Source organism: Sinohyriopsis cumingii, chromosome 3 (assembly GCF_028554795.1).
Source record: "Sinohyriopsis cumingii isolate HCF-2022 chromosome 3, ASM2855479v2, whole genome shotgun sequence".
NCBI classification, from domain to species: Eukaryota; Metazoa; Mollusca; class Bivalvia; order Unionida; family Unionidae; genus Sinohyriopsis; species Sinohyriopsis cumingii.
In genome coordinates this window covers 66,656,733-66,673,331 of record NC_142963.1, presented here as the reverse complement: position 1 = coordinate 66,673,331, position 16,599 = coordinate 66,656,733, and the positions used below count along the sequence as shown (strand labels likewise).

At 35.7% G+C, this 16,599-nt stretch overlaps 1 protein-coding gene across 2 annotated transcripts in view; it reads left to right on the top strand.

The window, feature by feature from the left end:
* LOC149803015 (protein HID1-like) overlaps positions 1–16,599 on the top strand; it is a 76,940-nt gene that overhangs the window by 43,205 nt on the left and 17,136 nt on the right. For both annotated transcript variants that reach the window (XM_089952570.1, XM_089952569.1), the window contains 2 exons: positions 12,576–12,751; positions 15,323–15,442. In XM_089952570.1, the coding sequence (XP_089808696.1) occupies positions 12,576–12,751; positions 15,323–15,442 (296 nt within the window). The remainder of the gene's footprint in view (positions 1–12,575; positions 12,752–15,322; positions 15,443–16,599) is intronic.

Here is a 16,599-nt window from a genome sequence, read left to right as displayed (position 1 = left end):
TTGTAATGACTCTTTTGGGAAGCTTTTTTGCTAATGGATTTTTATTTAATATTTCATATACCATATACCACCACTATAAAGACTGAATTCAGGGTACTTTACATCAGACAGGCATGTACATCACAAGTGAATTTAGTGGTGTTTGTTGGGTATTAGTTTTCATTGATTTCAAGTACAAAATATGAATCTAAGGACCCAATGAAGAAAGATCTATCCATAAAGAAGTCAGACCCCTTTTCCCGTCAGAAACAAAGTTATCCATTTATTTACCAACACAATTGTTTCTTAGCAAAATCATGAAAAGTGATACCCACAATAAAATATCAAGCTCACAGGTTTTTTCTTACCATATCTTGCTTGAGTTTAGGTTAGCATACACTAGGATTTGGGTCCCCTATCGAGGTGCAGAAAACCTAGATTAAATTGCCTTTTCCATCTTTGTACTAGTTCATCTGTCTGTATATTCACAAACTTGTTGCCACAAAAGCCATGTAGCCCCTTACATGTAATTATTTGTCATTTGCTAGGTGATTTCCCTTTGACATATTGAGGTTTCTTTAAGAAGTACAGTGCATCAGTTAAAGTTCATAATAAACATGAAATAAGTGGATAGAAGTGTTTCTTTTTTATTGACTGTCCTGGAGTCTGAAACACAGCTGGTTTATCATAGGTCATTCTTCATAGGTCCTAGGCAACAATTTGGAGCGGATTTTATTGTACCTACCTCCTGAGGAGGGTGCTAAGGGGCTAACATTGTACATACAAAAAAAATTACTTGTTCATTCTTGGTTAAGGTCTTACATTTAGCTTAAATTTGTTGCACATTTTATACGTACTTTTATATCTGGAATAATGAAACTGAATGAGGAAATGCATCTTGATGAAAACTACACCTTCGTCTTGAAACTTGGACATTGTGACCCATATTTCATACTTAACTGACTTTGTTCAATTTTGCATTTTAAGTTTTTTTTTCAAGCTCTGTTCATGATAGGTTGATCAGACTTGATGATTGAATGCAGCTTTATTAGTACTGCACCATTACAGTAAAAGAATGTTGCTGACATACATATCACAATTGGTTAATTATTGCATTTAGCTCGGAACCAAACAGTTCTTTTTGCATCCTCTATGTATAATGTTATATGCATATTCAGAAAACATGTTATGGGGTGCATCTTTACGAGTACTACACCCACATTACAAAACTAGGTTACTGCGACCCATATTTCATGCTTCACTGAATTTGGTTACATGTTGTTTTTATTTCTCAAGCTCAGTTCATTCTAGGATTTTCAACCTAGATGATTATAGTCATCTCTGTTAGTACCACATTTTTACAAGAAAAGAAGGTATTTGTGACCTACATTAAATATTTTACTGGCTTAGGTTAAGTTTTTGCACCTAGTTCATGACCAGATATTTTTTGCACCTTGTATATATGCTGTTCTTCTTAGAATCATTAAACTTGATGTGGGGATGCATCTTGATGAGTACCAAATGCTCATTCCATATGTAGGGCACTGTGACCATATTTCCCCTTTGAATATGTAACCCAGTCACATTACATTTGGAATAATTGCCTGCTACCTTGCAAATTCAGCCCTACTATAAGACAAAAATCATCTTTTCTTGTTTATTTCATTACTTACCTCCACTTGGCACTGCCAGGTGTCCATAGTTTTTAGCTTTGCTGCTGTACTGGATAACATTGTACAGTTTATCTTCTGACAGTCAAAGCCATTTTTTTAATTCTAATTGACTCGTCCAATGTTCCGTTTGGATTTATTGTGTGGATTAATTGGTCTGCTGCAAGTTGTATACATTCTTTATTTACAACTTCTGCTAATATGTTTTCTTCACCTTTGGGGACTTTATCCTTTTAAGACCACATCACCTGTGCTATCATTGAGCTCTGCAATTCATTATGAGTTTGCGAAACATTAACTGTTTTCACTTGCTCTGTTTGTAAAGTAGTTGGTTTTTCAAGTTATTTACATGTTACATTGCTAATTTATGCTTGTTTTTTCCCTCTATGTGCTGGTTCTGTAGAAAGGTCAATTAAATACATGAATGCATAAGTTCAAAGGATAGGCTGTAAGTTTCTAATGTGACAATGACTTTTTTGATTACTCCATTGTAACCAGAATATATATATATATATATATATATATATATATATATATATATATATATATATATATATATATATATATATATATATATATATATATATATATATATATATAGCATTTAGATGACATTCTGCTGAAACAACACAAGAATGCAAAGCATAAATTAGTATACATCAGGTTACCAACTTGCTAATATATATATATTAGAAAGTTGGTAACCTGATGATTACTAATTTATGCTTTGCATTCTTGTGTTGTTTCAGCAGAATGTCATCTAAATGCTATAATGTGTTCATCGTTTATAACCAGCAGCATATGTAATTGATGGTCAGAGAAAGTCTTGACTATAGTATTAGCTAGTTAGTCAAATACTAATTTACAAATCTATGCATTGTTTTCTTTTCTCGTGTCGTTTAAGCCTAAACGTCTACTAAATGCATGAAATGCATGTTCAAAGCAATAGTCACCATGGCATTGGAGGGAAGAAAAAGCAAAATAAGTCAAGGAAGAAAACCTACTATTTATTGTTGGCAGTTCTGACTCATTGGGCAATGTTCACCAGTTTTAGGCAGCCCAGTGGGCATAAGTCCCACCACATGTCAGAGCATGGCCTTTGGGTCTGCAAGTTAGGGCATGTGAGGTTCATACCAGATCCATTGGTTCCACCTCCTTATACCACCACACTGTTAACATCCTCAAGCTGTCAGCAGCTCTACAGCTGTCATCAACAGTCCAGTCATCACTGACCATCCAGCACTGGAGACCTTTTGAGAAGACGGCCAAGCAGCTAGTTTGTCATTTGCATATCCGACCTTTTGGGGCATTGTTCCCCAATTTTAGACAGCCCAGTATGCACAAGTCGTCCCCACCCCCCGCATGTCTGAGCATGGCCTATAAGTCTGGATACATGGGATTTGTACCAGACCATTGGATCCAAAGCATAATAAAACTGCACCGTCGCCGACTATCCAGCCATCAGCAGCTGTCCAGCCATTCCAACATGCAACATGGGGACCTTTGCATTGAATCAGTCCAGCCAACTAGGACAGGGATTTTATTGACAGATCCATCTATCTAATGAGAAATCTGCCTGTCCAACCAGACTGTTGGAGCAGCCAGTACTGGTAATAGCCAGACCGTCTTCTGTGCCACCAGCTTTAGGCCGACCCTTCACCATACAAACCAGCTGGTAGTTCTGGCAGTACTGAACTTCCATGTGTTCACTGCTTGTCCACCAGGGAGAGCTAGTGATGTTTTCATAGAGATTGAATTTAGTCTTCATGCTGCCTTGTATATCTTTGCCAAAGCTGCAGTTAGACCCAGATTTTACCTCTATGCACTTTCTTCAAATCTTTGACATTATACTCAGATGCGACCTTGAAACAGACTGAAGTTCAGCTTTCAGGATGCTGTTGAGGACATTTATAAGGTGTTGGCTACTTCAGAATGTCCTCCACCCTCTTTTGCTGCTCAAGAATCTAATGCTAAAGAATTGGTAGATCTTGATTAGGAAGAGACGCTGTCCTTCTGGTTCTTTTCCCAATTGGCTAGACTTAAGGTGATAGACACCTTCAGTGCTGATCTCCTGGCATTTGACAAGAATATAGCAGTTGTTCATATATCAGCTCATCTGTTTTATAAGGTGGAGAAAATGTGCTCCATGCCAAGTCAGAGCTGGTTTGGGATGTCGTTGCTTATTCAATTTTGGATTTGTCCTCATTGGCAGATTTCTATCCCTAGGAAGAGTTGTACAGTGGAGGTAAGAAACCAAATTTTGAGCTCACTGGATCTCCCTATTCTGTCAGAACCGAGTAGGTGGGTGGGTGATCCAGGTCATTTCAGAGGGACTTTGGGTTTCATTCATCAACAACTCCCATCTACTTCCTCTCCCCTCTTCACAGATGCACTATCAGATCAGAAGTATGCCTTTCTACAACAGGAGTGTTACATGTTTAGACTTGAATAAACAGTAACACAGAAAGAGTGAAAACAACAAGCTTCTTATAATTTAACAAATAATTTATTTTCCTGGATAATTCTTTGAAAATGAATAAAGGAGAAGAACTTACGGCTTCAAGAATCAAATCCAAAAATAATCAAAGAATAATCCACGAATTAAATTACAAAAGTCCTAGTAATAAATGTTCTAATAATTTCAAGTTCAAATCCTGATGGAAAATCCAAGATGGATGACGATGACGTATGCTGTAGTCAGTACTGTGCTTATCTACAATTACATGTAGAAATACAAATAATGGCACTCCAGTGCTGGAAATCCAAATTAAACTTGTAAACAATGTCTTTCCAAAATCTGTGTAAGTACTCTTAAAATATTGGGTTATGGAAAAACCAGAACTGCGAAATCAAATGGGAGGGGGGAATTACATTATCATGTTTATATCACGTACACAGAATATGGCCTTGATTAGACCAATAATGTTCTCTAAAATAATAAAAAAATTAAAAATTGTTTACATCTTAAACCATATATGCCCATCATGACCTTGGAAACAACCAATCATTTTAAAATAAAATAGAACTTTGTTTACTAATTTTGAATCAAGGTCATAATTTAGATCAACACCTGGTGTTTATGAAAAGAATAATTCAGGTTAACCAATTTTCTGGAAAAATATCATCTTCAGTGAATAAATTTACATACCGTAGCATGTAAGAAAAATAAAAAAATAAAAATATTTAAAACTGACAAACAAACAAATTAAATTAAAATAAATATATATATATATTAAATCAGATATATGTAACAGGAGATATGGTCACTCATTAAAAACAAATGACAGTGGAGCTTGTGCATAGACCACAATCCCTGGGGTATTAATGAGGCTGTTTCTTATTCGGAAAGCAAATGAAAATTGAGACCCATAATTGTCTTGAGTTGCCACACTCAACTGATTGTGTCTCCCATATTCAGGAATCTGATGGCGAGATAAATCTGCCTCTCTGTTCAACAAGACGAGTATGCCATCAGTCTCAATCTGACCGACACATATTTTCACATCCCTTTCCTATGCGTATCACAAAAATATTTCCATTATGCTTACCCTGACACAGTTTGTCAGTTCAGAGTTTTCCCATTAGCCTCAAGGTCAGCCCTTGGACTTTCACCAAGATTATGGATTGCATAATCACCCTGTTATGATCGACTTTATCTCCAATGTTCTATCCTGTCCCAAGGCAGGAACGATCTTCTCTCCCTTTTAGATTATCTGGGCTTTCTAGTGAACTGGGCAAGTCAGACCTCTGTCCATCCTAGAGTTTCATTCATTTGACCATAGAATTTTTAAGCAACTGGAATCTGGTATGACTTCCTTGTTTTCACATAATTAGAATTGAGCCCATTACCAGTAGGACTTGGATCTCAGTAAGAGAGTTTTTGCAACTCCTCAGTTTATTCGATTCGGCATTGGACTTGATCGCTCTTGGCTGTCCTTTTATGCACCCCTTAGAAATAACAATGTGAGTACAATGGTGCCACTTTTCAAATCCCCATGATCAACAGTCATGATGATCACACTCAAGATTTAATAATTCCTGCAATCAGGTTGGCTGACCATGGGAATCCCAATGGTGAAGCCCCAAGCAGAAATAATGGTATATACCGATGCCATTGCGCTCAGTTGGGTTGCCCAGCTGTTGCTGGAGTTAACTACCATCAGTGGAACAGCCTCTACACACCAGCATCCTAGAAATGAAGGCTGTCATCAATGCCTTTCACTTCTGAAAAGATCGATTCTCAGGCAAAAACAGTCTTCATTGGGTCCAACAACTCTGGTGGTGATCTGTCTGCTCAAACAGGGAGAAACAAAATCACCTGACCTGTGTGTACTGATCTAGCAATTTCTACATTGTTGTGACAATCTCCATGTCGGTGTATGAATCAGACACATTCCCAGCCAACCCAGTCCTTCACATGATGGTCTCTTCATTAGTCGGTCTTCACTAAGATTTGTGCACTTTGGGGGTATCTGATGATTGAACTTTTGTGACAAAGTGGCTTCACAAGTTACCCACCTTTGTCTCTCCAGTCCCAGACCCAGAAGCTTGGGCTTTGGATGCACTATCAATCAGATGGGAGGGTTGTGGGCATATTTGCTAACCCTCACATGGTTCTGATACCAAAATAATACAAAATGTATGGGGTCAGAGTTGCAAAATGATTCTGATAGCCTCTCAGATGAGGCAAGCCCTGGGCCACCGATTTATTTGATCTAGTGATAAATCTACCCAGGATGATTATGGCCAACCTTAATCTTCTCAATAAACAATGGTCCGTTTGTGCCTAGACCATACAGCTCTCCATGCTTGGCTCTTGTCAGAGCAGCCTTGCAAGACTGATAATTTAAATCATTGCTTGTGGAGAGAATTCAAAGAGCAAGAGCAGCCTCTTCCTTTTGGGAGGGGGGGGAATCACCCCTCAAGCCTTTGCTTTGTGGCCGATGTGGCATGTACACTTGGTGTACTCTGATATTTCACTAGATCAGAGTTGCCTCACAAAAATTACAGCTCAGAAACTTCAAGCAGTATCTCTGAGTCTGGTGTTCAAACATAATGTTTTGATCTGGTATAATATAGAAGCTGTTGGTTGGCATGCAGAGTCAACGTCAAATTTTATCTCAAAGATTTATCTGTGCAAAGGAAAACCTTACCTTGTTGGTCTGATGGCGGCAGCATAGATGGTCACTAGACCGAACTAGATCAATCAACACAGCCCATTAGTTTCGCTGAATTTGCCAGTGAAATTTTGTTGGAAAGAAGATTTTAGTAATCGTTTTCTTTACAGGCTGTGTTACTTTTGTAATTAGTAGAATGGGTTATTATTCACATGGTGAATCCAGTTATCCTTCCCTAGAAGGATACCCAAAGTAGAGGTCAAATGCTCAGCATCCTTTCCTCCTATTACTTATTCTCCTAAGGTAATGTGATCAGGGAATGTATTCAAAGGAGGAAGCAAATTTTTAAGTAAATTATGTTTCTCCAAGAATACTTACCCAATCTCATACTTAAATAATCCTCCAAACCACACCACCATGCAAACATCCTCGTTAATATCTCACTCATCTTTAAAAAGAATAGCAACATCTGATGTTGCCAAGGGGAGATAATGGGCAAGAGTAATTGCCCTTTGTCTACTGAAAATAGGCAGGAAAAGATGATTTTCATCTTTTAGTAGGACTGGGGGTCCCTTGAGTGGCCGAGTGTTCTGAAGCGCTCTCCGTTATGGATCACTGCCATCTCACCTCTGTCTGCGTGGGTTTGAGTCTAGGATTCGGCCAGTGTGGGTATGTGAGAAAGCTTGCCAGTAGCTTCTTGTGGGTTGGTGGTTCTTCCCAGGGTTTTCCTGGGTTCTTCTTCCACCATTAATATACTGGCTGCCATGCATAGCCTATCGTGTGCTGAAAAATGGCATTAAACCCCACAACAACAACAACGTTAGTAGGGCTGGATTTTTCGAGATAGCAGGCTAATATTCCTCATGTAAATGTGATTGGGTAAGTATTATCGGAGAAACATAATTTACTTAAAAATTTGCTTTCGTGCTTTACTGACTTCGGTTCAGTCTTGAGCACTGATCATGCCAGAATCATTAAACAAGATTGTGTGCATCTTTGTTAGTACCACACCCTAATAACAAAAGTTAACTGTGGCCTACATTTGACATTTTACTGGATTATGTTAAATATATTTTTGTACCTCCTGTATACATACTACTATATTTGGTATGATGAATTTTGGTGAGGGATGCATCTTAATGAGTATCCCACACTTTTTGTGAAAAAAAGTGTCATTAACCTATATTTCATGTATCAAGGACTTTGTTGACATTTTGTGTTTAATGGATGCTGTTTGTTATAATCATGTAACTTTTCAATTAGATTCATCTCTCTTAGTTCTACACGGTTACAACTAAAAGAGGTCATGGTGAAAACAATTTATTCTTTACATAGATTAAGTGACAGTCTTTAGCACATGATCACAAAGAATTGTCCATGCTGTATACAGCCAATTATGACAAGTGCAGTTGGAAGCACTGATAAATATGTTTATTTAATGGTAAGCTTTCCATATTACTGACTATGCATTTTGTCTTGTGATTGGTTACCCTTAGTATTTTCCATAATGTAGATGTGAATAAGCATAAGAATTAGATGAGTGGACCACATGCTGCATGCTTTTCATGTGGGGCATGAGTTGTAGTGGATAGTCAGGGGAATTATTGATGCATGAAGTATACTTGAACTACTTGCTGAAATCCAAGGTTACTCAAAACCAGTCAAAACTGATTTCTAGTAGATGACAAAGATAATAGCTTTAGCAAAAAGATTTCAAAAATTATTTTTAAAAAAATACAAAAACAAAATTACATTTCTGTTTTTTATCATCTCATTAGCATGTCTTTACTTTGATATCTTAGAAAAGAATGTTACTGTTTATTGTTTTGTCTTTTATATACTTTCATGGTAGGTATGTACATAATTCAATGGTATATTCATATATTGTGTTGATTAAAAGTTTAAATGTTCAATTTTAATGTACAGATGTATAAAAGGGGCTAACATTTTGATGTCAAGATCACAATTAATATATTTAATGTTTATAATGGCTACTAGAGACTAATACAAGCCCCATAAAAGTTAGCTTTGGAATTGTTGCTCACAGTCAGTTTTAAATTGTAAGCAGTCAGATTTCACTAAGATAGTGGCAGCAGTTCATGAGGGCATACTTGAGTAAATTTATCAGAATGCATCTGCTATGCTAAAAGGCATATCACTTACTGAAATATGAACATTCATTTGTTAGATATTAGTCATTAGACATTTCATGATAATTGACAGACAAGTGCTTAGTGTCAGAGAATGCATGTAACCAACGCTGTTACTTCGATCAAGTGGCAAGTGAGTAGATATCTTTGTGCAGCTTTGGGCATAAAATAATGCACATACATTGAGTACCAGCAATTTTTCATACTGCTTAGATTTGGATCCAAGACGAATGGATTGATTTCATGTCATCCCTGTAATTGTTTCTTGGAAATTTTTTTAGGTAAATTACTAACAGATTTTATGCAACTCAGTTCAGCATGGATTGTAGGAAGAAAAGAATAAATTGGCTACATACACAGTACATATGCCAAACCCTGTTATCCCTTTTAAAAAAAAATATGGGCATATCTGGCAAAAATTATGGTACATCACAAATGTGCACTTAGGATAATTTAAGTATTGGCCGTTGGTTATCAGGTAGAATAAATTTTAAACACTCACAAATGCAAATGTACATTAATATTTAATCAGCCTTTAATTACATGTGCAAGAAAGTAAATACTGCAACTAACAGCTAACTTTGATTCAAGCTCTCAGTGACTAAATTTTCTTATCAAGCTTGCTTCTTTTATATTACTTCTCATCAAATCACATAGGGTGTTTGCTTGAACTACACTTACAGTGGAATGCTTTGCTTTCTTACAGTGTAGTGTCACTGATCTGATTCATTGTATTTCCAACTCTCATTTTCACAGATTATGGGTGGGAACAATATGATGTCAACTTAGATAAAACTGGTTCAGTGAGCTCGAGTTGGATTAATGAGGCTAGACTGAAACATTTGTTATTGCATTGTAATGTGGTCCTTCACTGTAAAGCCTGACAGTATACTATTAACCTTCTTTAATACAGTTATGGTAATGGATTCCATATAATTGTTTGTTTTTTCATTGCTTGAATTATTTTAATTTTAGTTCTTTTCTTAATGAGAACCAATTATACTGTGATTTAAAACCATTGTATGCCCTATTTTAATGTATTTATGCATAGTTATGATATATCTGTGTTAAAACATTACTCAGTATAAGACTCCCTCAATTAAGATATATCTCTGTAATCTGTTGGGCCTCATTTTTTAACTTCTGATTTTGTCTCAGCATGTGTAAGGTTGCCATCAAACGCTACATGAGAAATTCTGTTAAATTTAGGTTCACCTGCTGCAGAAATGTCAAAATTGCACTCCGTACAATCTGTCTACTGCTGCCACAGATTTTGACACATTTCTCTGTGTCTGATTTGTCTCATTTTTATTGTTGAGCTCACATTAATGTCATTGCAAGATATAGCAGTTTTTTTATGACACTGGTATGGGAGTTCTCATCATTTTGGTTTTGGTTCAAGATTGGCATTTATATATATTTTCTAAAGCTGTCGAGAGGTTGTCATCGTGCTTGGCATGAACCATTGTGAAGCTAAAACAGTTTGTTCTGTAACACATTCAATCTCCCAAGGCTACAGTCATAGAAAATTTGCATCAAGGTTATTGTTCAAATGTTTTCATTGCTTATGTTTCATAATTCTTTTTATGGATTTGTATATATTTGGGATGAACCATTACTAAGCTATGATAATTGATTCTGTGACTTATTCGCTCTCTCCTTTTTCATTGGGATTAAAGTCACAGTCATTAAGAATTTTACATTTACTTATATTTCCTAAACCCTTTGATATTTGGAATGTTTCATTGTAGGACTAAAAAATTTATTCTGTCAGACCATCACATGCCCTTTTTGACTTAAAGTCAAGGCTGCAGATTTGTCAAAATCTGCATTGAGATTGTAGTTAAAATTTTATCATTTGCTCTGTAATTCATTTTGTTCATATTTAGAATAAATCATTATGAAGCTGAGTCAATTCATTCTGTGACATGCTCAACCAACCTTTTGACCTTGGGGCAGAGGTCACAGTTTTTTCATCAATGCTTATTTGTAGGCTCAACATGCAGGCTTTCTTGTTTGCATTATTTTCCAAAATGCTAGAAGAGAAAAAAATTCCAACCTGACGAGTCAGTATACACAAATATATGTTCTTTTTGTTGGTAATTTTCAATCTTAGCTAAAGATAATTTTGGTAAGAATTTACAATCCATGTATAGGCATTGAACTAATAATACAACATTAGTTTGCTTGACAGTTAAAGCAGTATGTGGATGCTTTTTTCAGTTAACATGTATCAAACATGTATGTTGGCCATCCAAGGCAATTTATAGCAGTCTGAGGATGTTTAAGTTCAAGAATATCTTTGAAATTCCACAGGTTTGGTTTTTCCAATGTTGCCGCAGTGCTATTCCCTCTTTCTTTGCATTGTATTTATGAGAACAATTCATGTTTTGGTACTTTATTACATATTATTTTACCTTTGTTCTTGAAGCAGTAACAGTACCAGTTTCGCAAAAAATAAAACTAGAATCAGGGTCATAAAATTCAGTCAAATCCAGCAGGACTAGTGTGCGGCAACTTTCACTTTGACTTTCACGTGCCTAAGGACTAATAAAGCAATCTCACTGGTGACTAAAGTGGTTAGAGCCTCTGCCTCAGACACAGGAGGTCATGGGTTCAAATTCTGGCCAAGTCATACCATAGACTGATAAAAATGGTACTAGCAGCTGCCTCATTTGGCACTCAGCATTAAGAGGTTAGTGTTAGGACTGGTTGACCTTGTGTCAAGATAATGTGACTAGGTGGGACATGATGCTACATGTCTGCGGCATGATGCCCCAGTGCTAGACATCAATATAAACTGCCACAATGAAGACAGCATAGCAATATGACTGCAAAATTGTTGAAGCTGTGTTAAAAATCCAAATCACACACACACATAAAAGCAGTTGAGACTTGCAACTCTGATTGTAAAACTTCATTCTGCACTTAGATAAAAAAGTGTCATACTTCATAGTTTAAACATTGAGACAAAAATATAACAATCTGTATTTTCTTTTTATGAATATCACTATTATAATTTTATTTTTATAGAGTTTGTTGTAATATTCAGAAATAAGTGAACCGCAGCTCTTGCTGTTTTGGCCTTTCAGAAGGTTAAAAATAAATTGTAATCTAACATTAATTTGACATTTAAGGATCTCTTTTAATAGAAGTTTGTAGTTTGTGTTGTAACATATAAAAAGCTAATGACATCTTTTTGTATATTTCTAGTAGGTGCATTTAATATTGAATGTAACCTATTTTTTCTGCCTGAATAATGTAATTCTTATATGTACTGCAGCAGCAGCAGCAGCCTATTCATATCATGTGGTATTTAAGTTTTTCAAGCCATATTACCACATAAGGCCATATTGTGTTATATTGGTAAAGGAACTCGTATATATCTTCTGACTTTGATGTCCCTATGTGGAAAAATTAAGATATTCAGTCAGCATATGTTGTCTGATTACTATAAAGAGTGGTACTTAAGTTTTGTGATTATGTTGCTCTTACTTTTAATAAGCAGTTTTTATTTTATGCATGTTGTTGGGAAGATAAAGAATTGTGCCATTTTGATGAATTTGTCCTAATACCTAAGAGGAGCAAAGATAAAACTTTGACTCAAGAAATTCCAAGATTGTTCTTCAGTTCAGACAGAGTTATTGGTCATGTTTCAGGTTTGGATAAGATGACAGAGAAGGGTCCCCCTGATGACACCCTTGAGGACCCCACCCTAAAAGAGTTGGCCTCCTCAACAGGTACACATAATGTACAACCACCTAATGAAATTCAGGACCCAATGGCTGACCAGAGGGGCATAGAACAGGAAAAACTAAAGAGAGCTCAAAGCTTGGTAAGACTGATAGTATGACAGTATCACTTTCTCCCTTTTTGAATAAAGCTAGAGTGTGACAGTCTTTTGAGGTAGATTCCTTCATTATATCAGGTTCAAATGCCATGGAATTACTATTTTTGTAAGTGATACAGTGTTGTTAATGTTGAGATTTAATATGTCATTAGAAACTGCTTCTTACAGATTACCTAATAATTTGACATCATTGTTGGCATGTCTTGTTTATTCCATGCATTCTGGGGGGAGATAGTCTGGAAAAGAGTCTACATCTTAAATTGGAAGAACAGTGCTCCCCCAATTTTCTCACTCCCTGGTGTCTTCCCACCCTCAGTTATCACAGATAAATATGAATATTGGTTCTTTAAATCCCTTTTCCAGTGCCACTTTTTCCTATGCCACCTTGACTATCTACCATCGGCAAAACCTAATAAATGTGCAAATTATATGTATATAATGGTCACAGACCTTAAACATCTACTAAATTTTTTCATGTGGAATGATTCAGTTATTGACTTAAGTTATCAGCTGCCTTCAGTAAAGATGATAATTATTATCTCATCATAGTTTCTACTTACATAGAGACACTCCAGTAATGCACAACACATTGCATAATACCAATCACTGTCTTGACTGATGGCCTTTAAGACCATTCATGATATTAGCCAACATAACTTCTTGTAAATAGCAATGATCACTGTGAGTGCAGTTAGATAAGTAAAAAATTGGTGTTATAAGGATGAATAAAATCATTGCTTTATAAGTGGAGACAGTGTTACACCTGAGAATATATGTTAATACTGGCTACAGACAGGAGCTATCCCGAAGCAATAGATTGGACATCCAGCAAATTAGAACATTGAACTCACAGACTGCATTAGGGATGTTGCTACAGCCTAAATATGGACAGTGATGTTCAGCTTAATCTTTCAGTGGACAAGGACTGATTTTTGAGATAATGGTGGATTCCAAGATTGTAATGACTGTCAGAAAGATTTATGTTGTGGACAGTAAAAATAATACAGAAATTGAAGAAATGTATCAACTAATTTCCCTCGATGACACTGGCATTAATAAGACTCAAAAATTTCTGGAATCCAGTGATCATACTGGATATCTTGAGGTCAACATGCACATGAAACTGGAATAAAAACTAAACACCCAAATATTCTGAAAGACTAGGCAGTGATCAATTATGAATTTCTTTACAGAAAAAAGTGAACTTGGTTCTGTTGGCAGTAAAGTTTTCATTGTGACTCTATCTCACAATTCATCCGTATGATGTCACAATGCCAGACTTAACGTTAAAATACTGACCACCTGATGTATATTGCATTGCTCAACCATCCAATCAGAAAAGTACCCCAGTCTTATCAGGAAGTTTATTATCAAGGCTGAGCTTAAAACTAGTAAACACCTATTTATAGCTCTATCTAAAAATGGAATCTACTGTCTTGGACCAAATGTCGAACACACATTGCATACATTTGAATCCAGCCCTCCTGGAAAGACTGTAAAATGTCTTTCTGTCTATATTAGTGTGTGTATACACACACACACACACACACACAGAGGGAAACAACTCACACAAGTTGACTTCCCTTTTTACCTGCTGGGTGACTACCATTTTATCCAGTTTAAACCAGTTTTTACTTTGATTCCCATGTGTCCTCCAGCAGGATAAATATTATAACTTAAATTTAGTCATCCACTTTCCTTTTTTCAGTGGTATAGATGTCAAAATGCTGTTTTATATGGTGAATAGAACATTCTTGTGTATTCCAGTGAATTTACTGATATTTTTGAAATTTTCAAACATTATTGTCACACTTGACTTAAATCATTAACATTCAATATGGTGAAATTTTGGGCTCTATTTCTTTATTATTTCTAGTTTATTTCAGTCATAGAGTTTACATTGCAGACTGCAGACATTGTAGTGATACGACTGAAAAATTGTTAAAAGTTGCATTAAAAATCCAAATCAATCTCTCTCTCACACACACACACACGCACATGTATTTGTTATATGCACTTTGTTTCCTTACTCCTCTTCTTCATTACAGAGGTGAGAACTAAGTGCAAGCTGTGTAAATGATTAAGAAGGATGTACAAGAGATGTGTCACACATAATTGCTCATTGGCACACACATGTAATAATCTTACTTCCCTCATTGGCAGTTCAAGACTGGTAATGAAGAGATTCCTGACCTTATCCCTTCCCATCATTTTGTTCATCTACATATGGAACTCTTAATACATATTTACTTGGCATCTTTTCCAAACATATTAAAGGTATCACTTGTGTGTCCAAGAAAGCATCAAGCAGGACATTGTATAGGCAAGAAAGTTTCTACAGCTTCTTGGTTACTCATTGTTGGGGTGGGCCTGTTACAATGCCAGTTTACTACTGTATCTTGGGCCTGTGTATGGAAAAAATATCTGAGCTCTGATACATTTAAGATTTAACTTTCTATTTAAATGCAGTATTATTGTTATGAACAGCAGAATAATATTTATCCTTGTTTGTATTAAAGACTTGAGTTGAATTGTATGTTTTCTTTTGTCTTGTAGCCCACACCTCCAAGCAGCCCTACGCTATCTGCTTCCCCAACAGATGCAGCAGGCAAGCCTCCCTTGAAGAGAGCTGGCTCCACTAGTTCTGGGGGTAACTGGGTGGCTAGTCCCGAATGGGTAAGTACTGACACAGTTTATGTCATATTAACTGCCCATAGTGGTAAAGAAGCAACCAGATATACTTCATCATTATTTCTGACAGGTTCTAAAACAATTATTATTTATATATGATGCTATCATGGAAATAATTCTGTGTAATTTAGTTGTTCAAAAATTGGATTTTATATAACACTCCATGTTTTGTCCCAATTTAAAAGACTAACTAAACTATAATGAACAGGATCAGTTATCCAAACTATTTTCTCATTTAAAATATTGGTAGACAGTAAAATATGATTGTAATGAGGAGTTTAGATCATGAAATGTGGTTATATTTTTAGGAGCTAAACATATATTTGTCTTTTTTTCATTAAATAAGTGGATCCTAAATTTGCCTATACATACTATACATACAAGCAGCAATGTCCCATTTCTATCTTCTCCCATCATTAATACCATCATTCCTAGTTATTATTCCAAATTTCTGTAAACTTTCATTTTATGACTTTGTATATCTTAGGTATTGTTTAAAGAACTTTCAGTTCACTTTATTTTGGTGTATGCTTGATGGTTGTAATTTGGGTTGGAGAGTATGTTTCTTTACATGTTCATTTATCAAAAGACTGATAGTTCTCCTTGACCATCTTCACTTGCTGGACTTCAGAGGTAAATTGGAAAAAAACTAGCCAATAACTTCTTTTTTTAAACTGTTTAGATATCTTATAATTTGTTTATTGCATTTTGAGAAACTGTTATTATCTAGTGTATCAAAACATTTTCTGTTTTTAAATAACTTCTAAAGTTAGTATACTTTGGGCTGATATGTTTGCAAATGCAAACAGCTTCACTTTCTAGATACTTTCACAAGTATGTCATAACTGTAGAGCAGATCCTTACTTTAAACCCATGCAGATATATATATTTTTTCAATCCCACACACTTTATTTGCATATTCCACCTAGTGCAGCCAAAATATTTGGATGTGAAAAACATGAACAAACTGTAAGGTCATGTACCACCTGTGAAAATCTTGGACCTTCTGAGGGAATGTGGTTTCTATATGAAAATGTTGACCATATGTTTTAAGGATTTTACATGGTACCAATATCATTTATTTTACATATTTTTTAACATCTTTACCTTTTATATTTTATCTTGTTGCACTTCATGTTTAC